This window comes from Muscardinus avellanarius (genome assembly GCF_963383645.1).
Source record: "Muscardinus avellanarius genome assembly, chromosome: 6".
NCBI classification, from domain to species: domain Eukaryota; kingdom Metazoa; phylum Chordata; class Mammalia; order Rodentia; family Gliridae; genus Muscardinus; species Muscardinus avellanarius.
Genome location: NC_137791.1, coordinates 75448794 through 75466910, shown reverse-complemented (window position 1 = coordinate 75466910; position 18117 = coordinate 75448794). Strand labels below are relative to the sequence as shown.

General features: G+C 44.2%; 1 protein-coding gene across 1 annotated transcript in view; it reads left to right on the top strand.

Moving 5' to 3' along the window:
* Nucleotides 1-3089: 3089 nt before the first annotated feature.
* The window catches only part of FRAS1 (Fraser extracellular matrix complex subunit 1), a gene marked incomplete at its 3' end in the record, with an annotated part of 480497 nt that continues 465469 nt past the window's right edge, over nucleotides 3090-18117 (top strand). Inside the window, exons 1-2 of the mRNA XM_080697854.1 lie at nucleotides 3090-3208; nucleotides 11899-11930. Coding sequence (XP_080553980.1) covers nucleotides 3133-3208; nucleotides 11899-11930 — 108 coding nt within the window. The 5' untranslated portion in view covers nucleotides 3090-3132. The remainder of the gene's footprint in view (nucleotides 3209-11898; nucleotides 11931-18117) is intronic.

Genomic DNA, 18117 nt, shown 5'->3' with positions numbered 1-18117 from the left:
AGTTGGTGGTTGGCCTTTTAACCATGGGTGATCCCAAGTGATCCTGGGGCAGGGACTCTGGGACTACCTGCTTTGTTATACGGTTAGGGTAGAGGGAAGATTAGCCGGCTAGTCTGTGCCCTTGTGGCAGTCTGGTGGTGAAGGTGGCAATGTTATATATAAATCCAATAAATACAGCACATGTTGAACTCAGGGTAACTTGGTGGTTAGTGCTATAGTCTCCTTCCCTCCTTTCTTATTTCCTTTCCTTTCTTAAAAAAGCAGCATGTTTGCTTTTAGCAAGTATAACAGATGTCTTATTGAGACTCCTGTTGAGTGTCATAATTGTATACATTTTTAAAAACAAAACCGTATTGTCATTCTGGCCAGAACAAAGCATCTTAAGTTACTCCTAGTCCTCACTGACTACAGAAATTCTATATAGGAGTGGTCTGCCTAGAAATCTGCTTGTCAGTGTGTAATCCAAGGTGACTTTGCACGTGGGATTGAGAAAATGTCTTTTTTTTTTGTGGTACTGGGGTTCCTGGAAACCCTTCTACCTCCGGGCTACACTCCCAGACCTAATATATATATATATATATATATATATATATATATATATATATATATATATATTTTTTTTTTTTTTTTTTTTTTTTTTTTTTTGCGGGTCTGGAGATGAAACCCAGGGGCATTTGACCTCCGAGCTACACCCCTTGCCCTACTTTTTATTCTTTATTTTGAAACCGGGTCTCACTGAGTTGCAGAGGGCCTCACTAAGTAGCTGAGGCTGTCCTCCAACCGTGATCCTCCAGGTCTCAGCCTCCCGAATGCTGGGATTACAAGCGTGCGCCACCATGCCCGGCCTATTTTATATTTTTATTTGGAAACAGGGTCTCAAGCCAGCGAAGCTGGCATGGAACCTGCGCGATTCTGTCTCCGCCTCCCAAGTGCTGGGATTACAAGCATGTGCCACCAGGCCAGGCAAAATGTCCACTTTCTAAACAAAAAAAGAAAGTGCAAGAGCCCTTCATTTTGGGGAGAGGGGTTAAGATCCCCCCAGTCCAGTTTCACAAGGCTGCTGTTCTCAGGGACTGCTTCGTCTGTTCTTTCAAGAGACGTCTACAGAGACCCTACTGTGTACTTCAGATATACAGATGGCAAAGTTTGTCCTCAACACCACAGCAGAGGGGAGAGACCAATGGCAAGTTGCACCACTCCAGAGTCCTCCAAATCCTCGCGAACCACAGTGAGGCTGTCAGAGGTTCATCTTTGCTCTGGCTAATCAGTACCCGTGACCGGAGCCTGATAGTTTCAATTTTTTCAGTTATATCAAAAATCAAATCAGTTGCAGCGGCAACAGTGCTTTAGAATGCGGTCCTGCTTTATGGTGGGGCTGGAAACTGGGAACAGTTGAGAGTTCTGTCCAATTCCCCTTAGTCCAACCCATCTCAGCTCTGCTGGGCAAACCAGCACATCTTTTCTCTGGGCCAGTCGAAAGCCAGCCACCATCTCTCTGATGCAACCATTTCCATCTTATAAGATGATTAAACTTGGACCAGCTATTTTTATTTGGTCCTATAAAAATAGCTGCTATCAGTCCGTCCTGGCTGGGAATCAAAGCCTCCACTCTTGCAAGTGCGCGCCCCAGCGGGCTTGGCCCTGATGTTTACTTCCCAGTTTTTGGCATTTGGGGGCGCAGTGAGACCCACCGCGCCGAGACCGCGTGGTGTTCTACTGACAGGGCTCCCAGGCAGAGGTAAAGGTTTATTCACTTTCGGAGGTTCGCCGCTGGACTCACAGGCCAATATTCTCCCAGACTGCAGCCCCCCTTTCAGATAGCACTGGGCTTTGATACCGGCACCTCCTCTCCCCATATAGGCCCCTCCCAAGTCCTGGGTGTAGACCCAATTCGCGAACCCTCAAGTAGTGCCTGAGTAAGGACCCTGCCACCTATTTCCACTCCGCCTTCCCCCAGCCCTAGAGTTACCACTTTTGATCCCGACCCAGACAAAGCCAATCTGAACTCCAGCCGAATGAATAAGGGGATCAGGTTGCTTTCCTGGCCTCCCCCCACCCCCGCCCCGCGTCTCCCCTTCCCCACGTGACTCTCTGGAATCTTTGCCAAAGCTCCCAGTCCCTGGGTCCATTTTCACAGTAAGCAACGGGGAAAGGAAGGAGGCCAGCGAGGCCGAAGAAAGGCTGAGTGTGTGTCCTTTAAATGCAGGGATCCAGACGCGGACTTCGGTGGTGCGTTTCCGGACTCTCTCGCCAGGCTCGCATTGGGTTTGGGGGTCTTTCCCCGCCTCTCCCTTTCCTCTGTGCATGCAAAATTATGGCTCCTCTTCCACTCCGGTAATCACACCTCCGCCCTGCAGAGCCGCTCGGGTGTACCTTGCGGAGGTGGGTGTCGGCGCGGAGCAAGCCGCGCCCCCGCAGCCCGCCTCACCCGGGCGAGGGGTGGGGGCCAGAAAGTAGCAGCAGCGCCGCCCGCGGTCCGGGTAGGCTTCCGAGCAGCGGGCGGCACCGAGCATAGCCCGGGCGCCCGAGCTCCCTGCAGCACAGCGCAAAGTTTCCAGCCAGCTGCCCGGGCGGCGGAGGTCGGCGGGGTGCGCGATGGCCCCGCAGTGAAGTGGGTGTGGGTGGGTCTTTCGGGGCTCCCGGCGACCCCTTCTGCCGACGCAGCGACGACGTAGAGTGAGTGTCAAGCGAACTTTAAAAAGCGGCTCCAGACCAACCTACCGGGATCTCCGCTGCTGGAGACCCGGGAGCGGGCGGCTCCGGGTCGAGGGCGCAGAGGCCGTGAGCCGATCGGCCGGGACCGCAACTTTCCGGCTGGACTTTGCCTCCGAGAAGGCGCCCTGCGGGCGGCGGCGTGGCGCTCCCCAGCCCAGCCCGCGCGGGGTCCAGCCTGGCCGGAGAGCTCGGGCTGCTCCTCTTTCCAGCAGCGAGGGCATTGAATCCCGCGCCCGAAACGGCCGATGTGAGGGTCGCTTTCCGAGCGTCCATCTCCTCTTTTCCCCCGGAGGTAGCAGCCTGCGGTTTCCAGCCTCTGCGCGCCCCGGCTCCCGGCGCCCGAGCCTGCCGGTTGGTGGAGAGAGGATTCTTGGATGCTGAAGCCTGGACTTCTCCAACGTGGGTGCCGAGGCGGCCATGGGTGTCCTCAAAGCGTGGCTCGGGGTGGCCCTAGCGGTGGCGGGATTTGCAGTACTGCCTCCTCATTCCGAAGGTAAAGGAACGACCCCCCACCCGGTGTGTGTGTGTGTGTGTGTGTGTGTGTGTGTGTGTGTGTGTGTGTGTGTGCAGCTTAAGATGCGCAGCCGTTTTTTGGGTGTCGGGGTGAGTCGGGGTGGAAGTTTTTGCTTTTTTGTGGGGTGGGGGGAGTGCAAATGGAGCTGGAGTGGGCTCTTTCTGCGAAGATCCCTACTCCTGGTTGTTTGGCATTCGGAGCACCAGCTCCGCCGCGGCCTCCCCTGCACCTAGGTGCGTTTGAGTGGGTGGGTGGCAGCTTGAGGTGGCATCTTTGAAAATTGGATTCTCTGTCCATTCACCTTCTGCCTCCGGAGCAAAAGCGACTCCGTGGCGCGTAGAAGAGGCGTGAGCAGTTGTTCTTACCTATGTTAAAAAAAAAAAAAAAAAAAAACTCTGAAACGCAAAAGCTGTCACCTTAAAGTCCCATCCTCTCCCACCCTTCTCGCCCCAGTAAGTCATACCATAAGTCCAGTTAAGATTTGATAACTAGCTTAGTCAGAGCGTGTTCGGACGGAGGCAATTCAATTGCACTAAATAAATCTTCCCAGTTCCGAGAAGCAGGAGCTTGCCTGCATCCCCAGTGGAAAAAAGTGCTTGATAAGAGTTTGCGCTTATCCTCATACTTATCCCTCAGTTTTTCTCCCGGGCTCCAACCCATGTCTAAAATCCAGGAGCTAGGGAAGAGAAAGGACACTGTGAGAGTTGTCGCCATGATATCAAACGCAATCGAGGCTCGGCCCAATCAATCAATCAATAAGTAAATCAGGAGTTTGGGGCGTTGGAGTGCAGGGCCGGGAGCCGGAGGCGCGGGGGAGCTCCCACCTGCTCCGAGGAGCCGGGGAACTGGCCGGGTTAGTGCTTAAGGAGGGGGAAGGGAGAAGACGGGCCGGCTGCGAGAAGACGGCTTAATCCACCGCTCTTGGACTCCGGCTCCTCTTCCCGGCTCCATTCATTATTCATCCAGCTGCGGGCAGAAGAGTTCACCTGCCCCGCCGCAAATCAGAGCTGCGGAGGCGGCTGCAGCTGGGCGCCCGCCTCCTCGCTGCTGCTGGGCGGGGACCGCTCCGGGTGCCGAGCGGGATCCTGGCGCTGGAGGTCTGGGGAGGACAAAGCCCTGCCCCGGGTCTACTTCCAGGGCCGGAGAGGTGCCTCTTCTTTACAGTTTTCTAAGAGAAAGTGATCTGGCATTAGAAATCCACGTACGCAGTGGAGACTTCGTGAGGATAAAGCGCTTCCTTCCCACACTCTCCTGTAGAGTGTGTACCATCCCCGGAGAAAGCTCGGATGGGGTTTTTTAGCCGTCTTCACACAGTGCTTAAACTGTAGAAACACGTAGCGTGTATGAACTTAAAAAATAACAACTTTGTAAGATCTAGCTATAATAATGGACCAGATGGGAGAGTCATCCCAGGCTACCCCAAACTCAACTTCGGACTTTGAAAAATTAGTTTCACGGGGTGGGGGGGGGTGGCGCAAGTTTGTAATCCCAGAGTTTGGGAGGCTGAGACAGGAGGATAGCGGTTTGCGGGACTGCCTCAGCTACTTATGAGGCCCTTTGCAACTCGGTGAGACCCTGTTTCAAAATAAAGAATAAAAAAAAAAAAAATCAGGACTTGAGCTGCCCGGGAAAAAGAATACAGTTTCCCTTGGTTTTAGTTTCTTATTTACAAGCATATCCCAGCAATAAAAAACAAAATCTTGCTATCAGCCCTCCCCTTCCTGGATTGTTCAGCAGGGGGCAGCTAGACTGATGTAAAAAGTTTCTCAGAACCAAATCTCTTGAAATGACAAAAGCAATTATTATTCAGAGCCTACAGGGTGCGCTCTTTGGAAGATTGTCCAATACAGTGGGCAAAGTTTAAGAAATGCCCTGCCGGGTCTTTTGATAAGGACTGGGAGAAAGGTGATATTCCTTCAAAGATACTTTGGAAACTTTGCATCTAATTGTCTTAGCCCACTTTCAGCACATTGGAGAGTCATTTCACAAATTGAATTGTTAGACTGATATCTGAGAGTTTCCGGCTGAGGTCTTAATGATGCTTGTCTTATAATGAATGAATACAAGCATTTACTGAGCACCTATTATTTGCCTGGCATTATGCTGAGTACTTTACATACTTTTTCTCATTTAATTAAATTAAATGATATCTGTTCCACAGACAGTATCAATTATCTGAGGAATCCTTAAGGTTTGGTTCTGTTGAGGTTTTCTTTTGCTTTTAAAACTAAGAGCCCTGAGATAAAAAATGGAAAGTATAAAGATCTTAGAGATTTCCTAATGTTTTTATTATTAACCAAAGAAGTACTTTTTTAAAATTGAAAACAAGCCGGGTGTGGTAGTACACGCCCATAATCCCAGTACTTAGGAGGCAGAGATAGGAGAATCACAGGTTCCTTACCAGCCTCAGGAAAAAATGTAGTGAGACTCTCATCAAACAAAACAGAACTTAAAAGATGGCTGGAGGTGTAGCTCGTGAAGTTACTGAGGCTGATCTCAAACCTGCGGTCCTCCTGTTTCAGCCTCCCTGTACTAGGATTATAGGCATGCGCCATCATGCCTGATTCCTAATTATTCTTATATTTCTAGATCAGCTTCTGCCATACAATAAGTACTCAAAAATATTGGTCAGAGGAGCAAGTATTACCAGATTGCATTCTTTTGAATTGAGCTTCACTAATAGACCAGCCTCTGGAGAGCTGACAGACCTCCAGTGAACAGCCGCACTTCTTTAAGCTGTAGCTCTGTCATTTACTAAATGAATACGTCGACTAGGTGATAGTTCTGAGATACTTTTGCTAATCATCAAGCATAGGGGGAAACAATTGACATTTCCTGCCTTATTTGTGATCATTTACATTTCAGGTTCTATATTTATTTTAATTATCAAAAGAAAATTTTTGCTGGGCGTGGTGGTGCAAGCTTGTAATCCTCGCACTTGGGAGGTGGAGACAGGAGGATCGTGCAGGTTTGAAGCCAGCCGTGCTGGCTTAAAAGACCCTGTTTCCAAATGAAAAAGAAGTATAAAATAGGTATGGGACTGTAGTCCTGAGGTAGAAGAAGGGTTTCCAGGAACCCCAGTACCACCAAAAAAAAAAAAAAAAAAAATTTATAAGCAACTTGGCGGTGTTATTTGACATTGCTGATATTATATAATAATAGTAATAAAATATTGTTATTATATTACCAAGTTGATAAACTATTGTGATTTAAAGACATAATAAAATCAGGAAGTCACAGAAAAACGTCTAACACGACTGCTTTCCGAATGGTGTTTTCTGGAGACAGTCACCTTCAGTTGTTTTAACACGTGGAAATCCTGGGAATTTACACGAGAGATAGACAGCTGGCTTGGGACAGGGAAAGCCTGGTGGACTAGAGGCTAAGAACTGAGCTCTAGTGGATGTCCCTTCTCTTTTCATACAATTTTAGCCAATCTCACAATCTCCTGGCTTTTCCTATAAATGTCATTAGTAGGTTACACTAGGAAGGATCATTGGATGAACAATGTAATTAATTTATAGGTAGATCAGCAGTTTTGGTTTGGCTTTTGGCTGGAGAGTTCCTTTGGCGCTATATTCAATGCTTAAAACTCAATATTAGAGAAGACAGAAAAATAGCTTCTCTTCATCTTTCATCCTCTCAATCTTTATTGAGAGCGTACGTGTCATGCTTTGTCTGGTGGGGGAATACAGACATCAAAAACAAAAAGAACTGGTAGTGTCTGAGTTTGCATATCCAAAATTTTTTTTTTTTAAGTACTAGGGACTGAACCCAGGGACGTTTTTACTTCTGAGTTCACACCCCCAGCTGTTGTTTTTTTGGTTTGAAAACAGAGTCTTCCTAGGTTGCCGAGGCTGTCCTCCAACCTGCAACCTTCCTGTTTCAGCCTCCCAAGCACAAATTGGGATTACAGGTGTGCCTCACCAGTCCTGGCTCTCAACATTGTTAATATCAGTACAATAGCAGTAAGAAGATGAAAACATTAGGTTTTTGTTTGGTTTCCTAATATTGAAATTGTATTGATTCTAACTTGATTGATACTGTAACTTTGCAGCTTTATGACTTTTGAAACTACTGCTAGTAACTAGTATCAATAAAGAGGTAATGATGTACTGTCATCTGTCTTTTTTTTTTTTTTTTTGATGATCCTGAAAATCCAGCCCAAGGTCTCACATATGGGAGGCCAGCCCTCTACCACTGAGCCACATTCCCATCCCTTGTCCCAGGTTCTTGTTTCTAATTTACTGTGTTTTTATTTTCTGCTGGGGATTGACTTCTGAGTGTCACCCTCCCTGTAGACATCCTTCCGTGAGAACATAGCCATCCGTATTCACTCTTAAGAACTTGGGCGGCAATATTACTCCATTTTAGGCAGACACAAGCAGTCATAAAATACTCTCCACCACATGGCTCGGAGGGAGGGAGGGGACTACCACATGGCCAAGTCAGAGCCTCATGCCAAATCTTATAATAGTTCAAAAACAGTTGGCCCATTTTCATTTTAAGTACTCTATTAATTGATGTGAATCCTAGTTGACAGTAATCAGGACGTGAGCTGCCCTGTCAGTCCAGCAGCGATTCTATTTTAACTATTCCACAGTGTACACAGCCATATGCTGAATTATAACAGAACATAAAGCTTCAACATTTAAATGCCAACTTGTGGCAGCTTGGTCCTAATGAGTCATGTTTTTGTGATACTATGCTCTCCACATCTCTTCATATCTTAATGGTTGTATCTGCTCCTATTTCTTTCAACTAATGGGTCTGACATTTTGTGCCTCTTGGATTTAACTTCTCTTATTCACTCAGTTTGCCAGTTACAGTTTCTCTAGTGAATAGTTTAAGGATTTCAGCACAGGTATAAATTATATCTCAACATTTCCCTGAAAATATTATTTTTTTTTTACAGGTAGTTCATAAAGACATACATTATAATCTGAAAAAAGGCTTCCAAAGAAACATTTGCTTGTTTAAGTTTTGAACAGTAACATTTTGCCTATGTGACCTGTAAGAAATGAGCCAACCATGTAGGAAGAAGAGCTGCCCAGGCTCAGGACCTAGGCCTCCTTCTTGGTGCTCTGTGCAATTATTGCTTTACTTTGCAAAACTGTATGCACTTTCTCACAGGCCACGGAGTGTAAAACTTAGATTACCTGGCACCTCAGCTGTATTTCATACCATGAAACTGACAATGTTCTTGGTTTAAGAACTCAAGTTCCCTTGTCTCATTTTTCTTCTTAGTCTTCCTGTAGTTTTTATTAAAATTTTTTTTTTTGTGTGTGTGGTACTGGAGATTAAACTCAGGATCATTCTGCCTCCAAGCTATACCCCCAGCCCATTTTATTTTTTGTTTGGAACAGGGTCTTGATAGGTTGCTAAGAGTCTTTCTGTATTGCTGAGATTGTCCTGGAACTTGTGATCCTCCTGTCTCTGCCTTCCAGTTACTGGGATTACAAGCATGCACCACCACACCTGGCTCGTAGTCTTCCTTTAAAGAAGGCCTTGCCAGCCGGGTGTGCTGGTGCACACTTATAATCCCAGTTCTTGGGAGGCTGAGACAGGAGGATCACAGGTTCATGGCCAGGCTCAGCTACTTAGTGATGCAACTTAGTGAAACCCTGTTTCAAAATAAAGAATAAAAAATAAGGTTGGGGGTATAGCTTGGAGGTAGAGTGCCCCTGGGTTCAATCCCCAGTATGGCAATAAACAAACAAACAAACAAATTAATAGAAAGAAAGAAAGAGCCTTGGTTCTCTTTGCAGATCTCTCAGATTCCAACTGCAAGGGCTAAGGGCTAGTGTTGTGGCTCAGTGGTAGAGAGAGCACCTGTCTAGCATGCGTAAACCCCTAGGTTCAATACCCAGCACTGAAAAACAAAACAGAATAAAACAGAATCTTGAGTTGGAGTTGCCTTTAAAGTTCAACGAAAGTCATAAGTGTAAGCCTTAAATAGACCAGCTGTCTTTCAAGTACTCCTTTATCAATGAATTAATCTATCTACCATCTCTCTGGAAGGAACAACTTTATTTTCCATATTATGTGAACTGGTAGGTTAGTGAAAAGGCCACAGTGCTCTTGTTCTGAACTAGAAGCTGCACCCAGCACCCAGTGCCAGCAAACCTTCCAACTTCATCTGCTGGTGGGCGTGCAGCGTGCCACAGTGGGGGAGAAATATGTTTCTCAGTTGACCGCATCTGGCTTTGGGTGGTGATAAATGTTTGATAGGACTGGGCATCACACTGGGATGCTTTATGCTCTCAAGGGAGTAGAGATGAGGTTTTGGAAACCATGTTAATGGAGACTCGTCCATGTAGCTGCCTTCTGGGTAGAACTGCTCTGTTTTAGGAAAGCCCTCAGAGGGCAAAGCTTATTTCTTTTGGAATCGTACATCATAGAGTGACCCAAATTGAGTTATTTCCTTTTCCTAATGATAGAGTTTATCAGCAGCCACACACCGTGTGACTGGAGTCTGCAGCAGATGTTTGGCTTAACCAAGTATGCATGTGCTGTGCTCTCAGATGATGCTTTATGTTCTCTGGTTGCAGCGAGTTTATAACGTCCATATAAACTTCCAAAATGGGCCTTGATATGGATATTTATTTACTTCTTAAGGTGCTTGATTTCTTTGGGAGCTTTGAAAAGAAATTGACTCTGCAAGGCAATACCATAGAGAAGAGAAATAAAATTACAATCGTGTGCTGTATAATGATGTTTTGGTTGATGCCAGATAGAATATACAGCAGTGGTCCTAAAAGATTACATTGCCAGCTGGGCATGTTGGCTTTTGCCTGTAATCCCAGTACTTGGAAGGCTGAGATAGGAATATTTCAGGTTTGAGGTCAGCCTTAGCAACTTAGTGAAATCTGCAGCAACTTAGCCACTGTCTTAAAAACTAAAAAAGGCTGGGGATGTAGCTTGCACCTGGGTTCAATTCCCAGTACCAAAAGAAGAAGAAAAGTAAGAGAAGAAGAAGAGGAGGAGGAGGAGGAAGAAGAAGAGGAAGAAAAAGAGGAAGAAGAAGAGGAGGAGGAGGAGGAGGAGGAGAGGAGGAGGAGGAGGAGGAGAAGAGGAGGAGGAGGAGGAGAAGAGGAGGAGGAGGAGAGGAAAGCTCTTCGTTCCAGCTCATCTTGTTATTCTTATTTGAATGTCAAAGACAAAATAAAAGTCACTTGGTAAATTGTCCCACGGAGATCATGCATTCAACCCAAGTGTAAATAGTAATCTCATTTTCTTTAAAGATTGTTCTTAATTCCATTATTGGTGAAGAAGGTAAACCAACTCTTTCTGAAGATGTTACTGTTTTTGAGATTTCACAAATTATCTGTTAGAGATAATCACTGTAGTAAAATGTGTCCTTCCCTCTTTGGAAACAAACTGTGGCCCAATGCCAAACCTTGCTTCTACTCCAGTGGGTATATGTTGTTTCATTCTGTTTTGTTTCTGAGAGTAGCTGTTAGCACACTGCACACCTGTTTCTAGGCTGTGTTGCTCAAAAATTGGTTGAGAAATGTGTGTGTTTTACAACTAGGATGCAATTTTAGGTTGTTTTCAAATATCAAACAGATTTATATTATGATATGCTAGTCATTTGTAACATAAAAGTTGTCCAATGAAATTCAGCCGTCTTTTCCATTTAGAAACAAATGATCTATTTTTTTATTTGGTGCCTAATGACTGGAAAATATAAAGATGTATCAGTTCATAAGTAGCCCCATCAGGAAAAAAATGGAGTAAAAAGAGTTTTGGAGGTCAGGAACTCAATAGAAGAATTCGGTTTAAATAACAACTAACTATATTGCTCTCCTATCAAATGGTTTAAGTGCTCCAAAGACTAATTTATCACGTTGAAGGCATGAAGTAGGCATGTTGTGTTAATCTAGATACCTAAGTTAAAGCCTACTATGTGAAAAAGTAGGGAATGCAAAGAGAGAGAAGCAGTCCCTTCCCTAAGATTATATGTATATATAAATGTATCATATCTATATCTATATAGTGAAGATGTGTGGGGGTTAGAGGGGGGTCGATGCAGCATTTTCTCCTCCTTAACAAGATGCCACAGGGAAGTACGCAAGGATGATTCATAAATGAATGATTCAAGCACAAAATGCTCTGAGCTCAAAGGAGGAAGAACATAATCTTGTGGGCTGGAAGAGTTTCCTGAAGGAGATGGGGCCAAGTTCAAGGGCCTTGAATAGACCGGATGCCTCTCCTGTAGGATGAACAGGAGCACAAGCTTTGAGTAGTGAAGTTTTATCATGGGGGTCTGAGTTGGCCTTTTGGGTTGGACTGGAGCATTTATGTAATAAGCAAAGAATGCAAGAGAAGCTTGAATAAATAAGTTGGAACTGGATTATGGAGGTTTTTCTGATTTATCACAAATAAAATATACACTGTATTTATAGTATGCCATTATAAATACATTTACTTTAAAATTTGAATAATAAGTTTTAATGATGCCTTCCCTTATGTGCATCGAGGAAATGTTGTTTTGCTATTCAGGGTTATTTCCCCAGGGGAAGAATGCTCAAGCTTTTAAGATTTGGGGGAAAAGCAGTTTACTGATTATGATGTGTGCAGATGCATCTTCAGCAGGAGCCTGCTGGGGCAGTGTCTTTCGGTATATTATGCATCACTTTTAATTCTGGTTTTGTTTTCCCCCACAGGTGCTTGTGTCTATCAGGGCTCCTTGTTTGCGGTAGGTCGTTCTTAATTTATTTGGTTTATTTCTTTTTGAATGTAAAATGCTTGATGGATGTAACTGAGTGAATGGGGGTGATCCTATCCTTGTAAAAATATTTATTTTTGTTCAGTTTGGAAATTATCCCTCATCCTGGCACAATCAGGCTCAATTATGTAATACCTTCTCTAGGGTGAATTTAGTTCCAATTGGATACTCAGGTCCTGGAAGAGAAGTTGACATATCCAACACAGAGCGCGTTCTGTGGATGCCCTTTGTGTTCCTTCATTCAGAGAAGGAAGTAAGATCCCATCCTCCTGTCAGATATAAACTAGGGCACAATTTCTTTATATTCCTGTTGCATTTGTTTCCTCCTTTGATCCCTTCTCCCCAAAAGGTACTGTTATTAAATTCAGTGGAATAGGGAAGATTCTGGAGAGTTGTTTTGAATTTAAACTTAAATGTTGGTTATCAACAAAGAAATTAATGTTTTATCTCTGACCCTTTGCCTTATAGGGCAGAATTGATTTTGAATTTAATGTCAGAATGACTTGGGGGAAAAGCTGAAGCGTGTCTCATGCATTTCGTTTCATTAATAATGTACTATGGTGCATAACAGTGTGTTAAAGCCTTATTGAAAAGACTGTCTACACTCCATCAACTCTAATAAATGGCGTGACAAGTCATTCTTCACCACTTTTCTATTTTGATGTAATAAATGCTGTAATAAAAAAAGAATTGAGATGGTTGCAAAGGACTTGCTCATTTACATCCCAACCTGCTATGGACATGTGTGATATTAAGAAGGTATCTTGGATTATCCTTGGGGTATTGGAATAGATGAGGAATAGATATCTGAAGTATCCAGGAGTCTAGATAGTTATAGATATTCATGGTAATATTCTTAAAAATCTGATCTTCATATACTATAGTTATTACTCTGAAGATTCATGTATTTTTTTTCTTGATATATTTCTCTTTTTGGTGTTACTAGAGATTGAACCTAGATGCATATCTACCTCTGAGCGATACCTCCAGCCCTCTTTAATTTATTTATTTTCTTTTACTTTGAAACAGAGTCTCGCTAAGTTGTTGAGAGCATAACTGATTACTTAGGCTGCCCTGGAGCCTGCAATCCTCCTGTCTCAGTCTCTCAAGTACTGGAATTGCAGGCGTGTACCACCATCCTTGGATTCTTGATATTTTACTATTAAGGAACCAGGAAAACAGCCTGATTTTCCTTCTTTTTCTTATTCCATTCTTTTAAAACAGACTCCCCCCCCCCTGTTTACTCTTTAATACATATCAGAACCATTTTACAATCAAAGTGCTCTAAAGTACATCATCAGTTTCATGGAATAATGGTGGATATTATAGACAAGTCAGTCATCTCTGTTAATACAAAGAGAATTGCTTGTTATATAGAGTGCTTCATGCTTTTTTAATATATTTTCGTAGGTATTGACTTATCTGATTCAGTGAAGTAGGCAGGCCACATACTATTATATAGTCCCCTCCTTTTTAATGGAGAGAGATGAGAGAAAGACAAAGAGAGAGATGAGAAAGAGAGAGAGAGAGAGAGAGAGAGAGAGAGAGAGAGAGAGAGGAGGAAGAGGAGGAGGAGGAGGAGGGGGAGGAGGAGAGATATGAAGATATTTCCTAAATTTGATGATTGAGAGGTGGATCAGAGCAAGACAACCTGTCTGCTTTCTGGGTTTTTTTTTTTTTTTTTTTTTTTTTTTTTTTTTTTTTTTTTTTTTGGTGGTACTGGAAGCCCTTCTACCTCCGGGCTACAATCCCAGACCTATTTTATATTTTTATTTAGAAACAGGGTCTCCTAAGCCAGCGTGCGCGGCTGGCTTCTAACCAGCGCAATCCTCCTGTCTCCGCCTCCCAAGTGCGGGGATTACAAGCGTGCGCCACCACGCCCAGCTGCTTTCTGTTGTTCTATCTTGATATAGACCATCTTCTGTACTTGACTTTGCTAAGCGTTCTTGTGCATTTGAGTATGACAGCGTCAAGTGATTAAAGAGGTCCGTCTGATCCAGTGAAAAGGAGAGACAGTCCAGACAACTTGCATTTAACAGGTGACCTCGCCCCCTGTATATCAGGCCCCGGCAGATCCCAGGGCTCACTGCATCTCACACCTAGTGGGCCCATGCTCCTGCACCAGTGCACTTCCAAAGCCTCTAGGTGACTTATTTCCATATGGAGACTCTGCTACCTCTGTTCTCATCCCTCCTCAAGCCTGAAGTACTTAGTGTTATATACTTACAAACATAATACACTTATCTCAACATTAAAGGTTGATATTATACACTTATTTAGGAAGCAGCAACTAAGGACCTGCTGTTCTAGGTACTGGAGTGTAGCAAACAGATAAAATCCCTGTCCTCCTGAGGCTTGAAATCCAGTGAGTAAACTGTACAGTGTCAGATCTGTGTGTGGGTGCGAGGATAGAAAAGGCTCAACAAGGGCCAGGGCAGCTACTTGAATAAGAAGGATAGGGACAGCTCCACTGAGAAGGTTACATTTGGACCAAGACCTGGAAGAGGAATTTTAAGAGCTTAGCCTGTGGATATCCAGGGGAAGATCAGTCTAAGAGGGGGAATAGTTAGGGTGGAGTCTGAGGCAGGAGGTCCTCTGGTCATTTGAAGACCTGCCTGGGGTGAAGTTGCTGAGGAAGGAGGCTGGAAAGGAGACTGAGAGGTGGGCAGGGGACAGGGTGGGAAGTCTTGGAGGAACTTGAGCTTGTCCTTTCAGTAAGAGGAGTGAGTCATTGGAAGTGCTAGAGAAAAGGAATGACAACGTCTGGCTTATTGTTTAATTAAAGTGCCGAAATGAGAATATAAAAAGAAATAGCATTCTTGTTTCTAAGGAAACTATGTTGAATACTTTAAAAAAGACTCTATAGAGGTGAGTCACTAAAAATTGCTGTCAAATTAAGTGTGGGTGAAAGAGCTATAAAAGATTGGGGAAAAACTTGAAAATCTAGAGAGATCCTGTTTATGGATTTATCTGTAACCATTTTAAATTCTCCTTCTGTTTTGAGGACATGCTGGGGGATGTAGCTCAGTGGCAGAGCAGTTTCCTGGCATGCAGGAGGCCCTTGGGTTTGATCTCCAGCACTGCAGGAAGAGCAAAAAGGAGGAAGAAACAGGAAATAGTGGGTGATGCACTGTGGACACGGTGAAGTATCTGCGTCAGTCATCCTCCTCTCTTTGCACAGGCACTAGTGTTGAAGAAGGGCATTGCGTCCACGTTACTGAAGCTGGAGAATGAACGCACATTTATTTATTTTGAATTTAAATAGAGACCTATTATCTTATCCTATCCTAGGATTTCTTTATGAAGCATCTCTTTGGGTGCAAGGGCTGCTGTTGTAGAAGTCATCACACTCAGGAGCTGATTCTGAGCATGCTAGTTTGCTGTCCATGTTCCAAACCTTGTTCTACCAGTGTGCTCACCATTGTAGAGCTGGAAGTGATTTCGGAGATCATGTCGTCCAAACTCCCCACTTCGTGCATGAGGAAACTGGGGCAAGGATGTGAAATTCTTGAGGTTCATTCAGTTCTCAGGCTAGTGACCAGGAGCTGAGGGTAGGTTTGCTTGAAAATGCTAAGTATCAAGCATGCCTGGAATCCTAGTACTTGGGAGGCTGAGACGAGAGGATTGCAGGATCGAGGACTGCCTCAGCAACTAGCGAGGCCCTCAACAACTCATTGAGTCCCTGTTTCAAAGTAAGAATATAAAAAAGAGCTGGGGGTATAGCTCCGAGGTAGAGTGTCCCTGGGCTTAATTCCATGTACATAGGAAGGAAGGAAAGAAGGAAGGAAGGAAGGAAGGAAGGAAGGAAGGAAGGAAGGAAAGAAGGAAGGAGCCCTACCCAGAAGTATTCCACCAACGTACCCAGCAGACGAGAATGTGGTTTTTTTAGGCTTGCTGCAAGTTACTTGCTCCCACCTGTCTTGTGTGGATGCCTCTCACTGATACCTTTTCAGGCTAATCACTTAGGAGCTTCCAGATTGGGGGAACATTCACGGCCCTGGTAGTCTGATGACCTGGTTTGGATTCCTCCTCCTCTGTTGCAAACCAGTTCTGTGACCTAGGGCAAGTGATACAAGCTTCTGGAACCTTTATTTCCCACTGTGTGAAATGGAGGTGAATAAAGTCATTCCTGGAAGGTTTTCATAGGATAAAGGCCACAGTGTGGGGAAGATACTCAGGTGCAATGCTTGGTATATGCTTTTTTCCATAACATAATTCTTCTTTGCTCACCATTAAGAACAAGAAGAGAGCTGGGTGTGGTGGCGCACGCTTATAATCCCAGCATTTGGGAGGCTGAGACAGGAGGATCGCGGTCCTTGGACAGCTTCAGCTACTACTTAGACTCTTTGCAACTCTGTGAGACCCTGTTTCAAAATAAAGAATATGCTCTGCATGATGGTGCATGCTTGTAATCCCAGCATTTGGGAGGCTGAGACAGGAGGATTGCAGTTCACAGCTTTAGCTACTTAGTGAGCCCCTTTGCAACTCAGTGAGACCCTGTTTCAAAATAAAGAATAAAATATAGGGCTGGGGGTGTAGCTCAGAGGTAGAATGCCCCTGGGTTCCATCCCCAGTACTGCATAATAAAAAATAAAAAAGAAGGGCCAGTTGTTAAGTACCCACTAATATTTAATACTCTCAACAATGCCAGAACATAGGTGTTGTCTTTATAATTGGTGAAGGAGCTGAGGCTCAGAGAGTATAAATTTCTTGTTCAGAGCTAGTTAATACTAGAGGAAGAGGGGGTTCCAATCTGGTTCTGATTCTAAAGCTTTTTCTTCAGGCATTTTGCTTCTCATGGCCAATCCAGCCGGCCTGTTGTCTCTGAGCACAACCAGCTTACTTCACCTTCAAGTCCTATATGCCCACCCCCTTCCCTGTCGCACCTGCTCTGCAGTTGTCGGTGCCAGTCTCCATCGCTGACCTCCTGCAAAAGCCAGCTGTCCCTGGCTAACCCCTTCCCATTTAACTGCAGCTCTCCAGCACCAGTGGGCCTAGACTAAATTCACCACAAGATGCAGGAAAGGATTTAGATCATTGGATCTTAACCCATATGTAATATTGGATACAGTATATTGTATGTGTATATATGTATGTGAGTATGCACATGTGTGTGTGTGTGTCCTGGAATGTGTGTCTGTTTTCCAATGTTTGACAGCTCTGTAGACTTGCATTGACATTCTGCGCTGATTTGGTCCTAAGCCACATGTAGCTGTCTCTCAATTACATATCAACTTCAGCTGTTTCTCTTCTCCTTTCTTCAACACCGTCTGCCCTATCTTTCTCTTCTTTTCATGTGTCAGGTCAGGAATTGTCAAAAGGGACCAAAAATACCATGATAAGCACTGAAGAATCTAGTTGTGGGTGCATTTCTTACCCCATGGTACCCATGCACTTTTAGACTCACAAGACTTCTTCCAAAGACTTCTTTCCCTTGTGAAAGAAAGTATGATTGTCTTAAATCAGGAATCTGTCAAAAGGGAGCACTTAATAGGTTTAACTGTGGCAGGGGTAGCCAATGTGAGGAGGAAAATAAATTTTTTATTTCACACTTTTTACATGTCTTCTGGGTTTTTTCTTCCAACTCTATTGAATAAAAATAATTTAACTGTCCTTTTGCTTTGCATCATCACAAACAAATACTTCTTTATTGAATTCTTCCTGGCGATAGATGGCTTGACTCTTCAACTTTATCTTTGAGTGAGATGGAGATGAAATATTTTTTTCACAGAATTCTTCTGAAAGTCAAAGGAAATCAACATGAAGCATTTGGCCCGGTGCTTAGTAAAGGTTAGCAGCTATGGTTATAAAGTAGCTGTGATCTGCAGAGGTGAACAAAACTATTCTGTTTCCCTAGATCAAAAGTATTAAGTATTGGGATTTTCCTACCTGAGATACTTTTGCTGACAAAGTGAATCACGAAGCATTAAGTTTTAGCACATTTGAAAGAAAGTTTTTCAAGGATGATTAAAGTGGAGTGTTTGCTGTATATAACGCAGCAGAAAGATCCAAGCTTTAGCGTGTGAATCTTGGTACCATTAGTATACCCGCTATGTGGCCCCAGAGATGGGACTTTCTACAGTTGTGTGACGATTTCATTGTCTATATTAACAGGGATCATATTCTGTGGTGTTCATGGGAAAATTAGCCGAGAGCA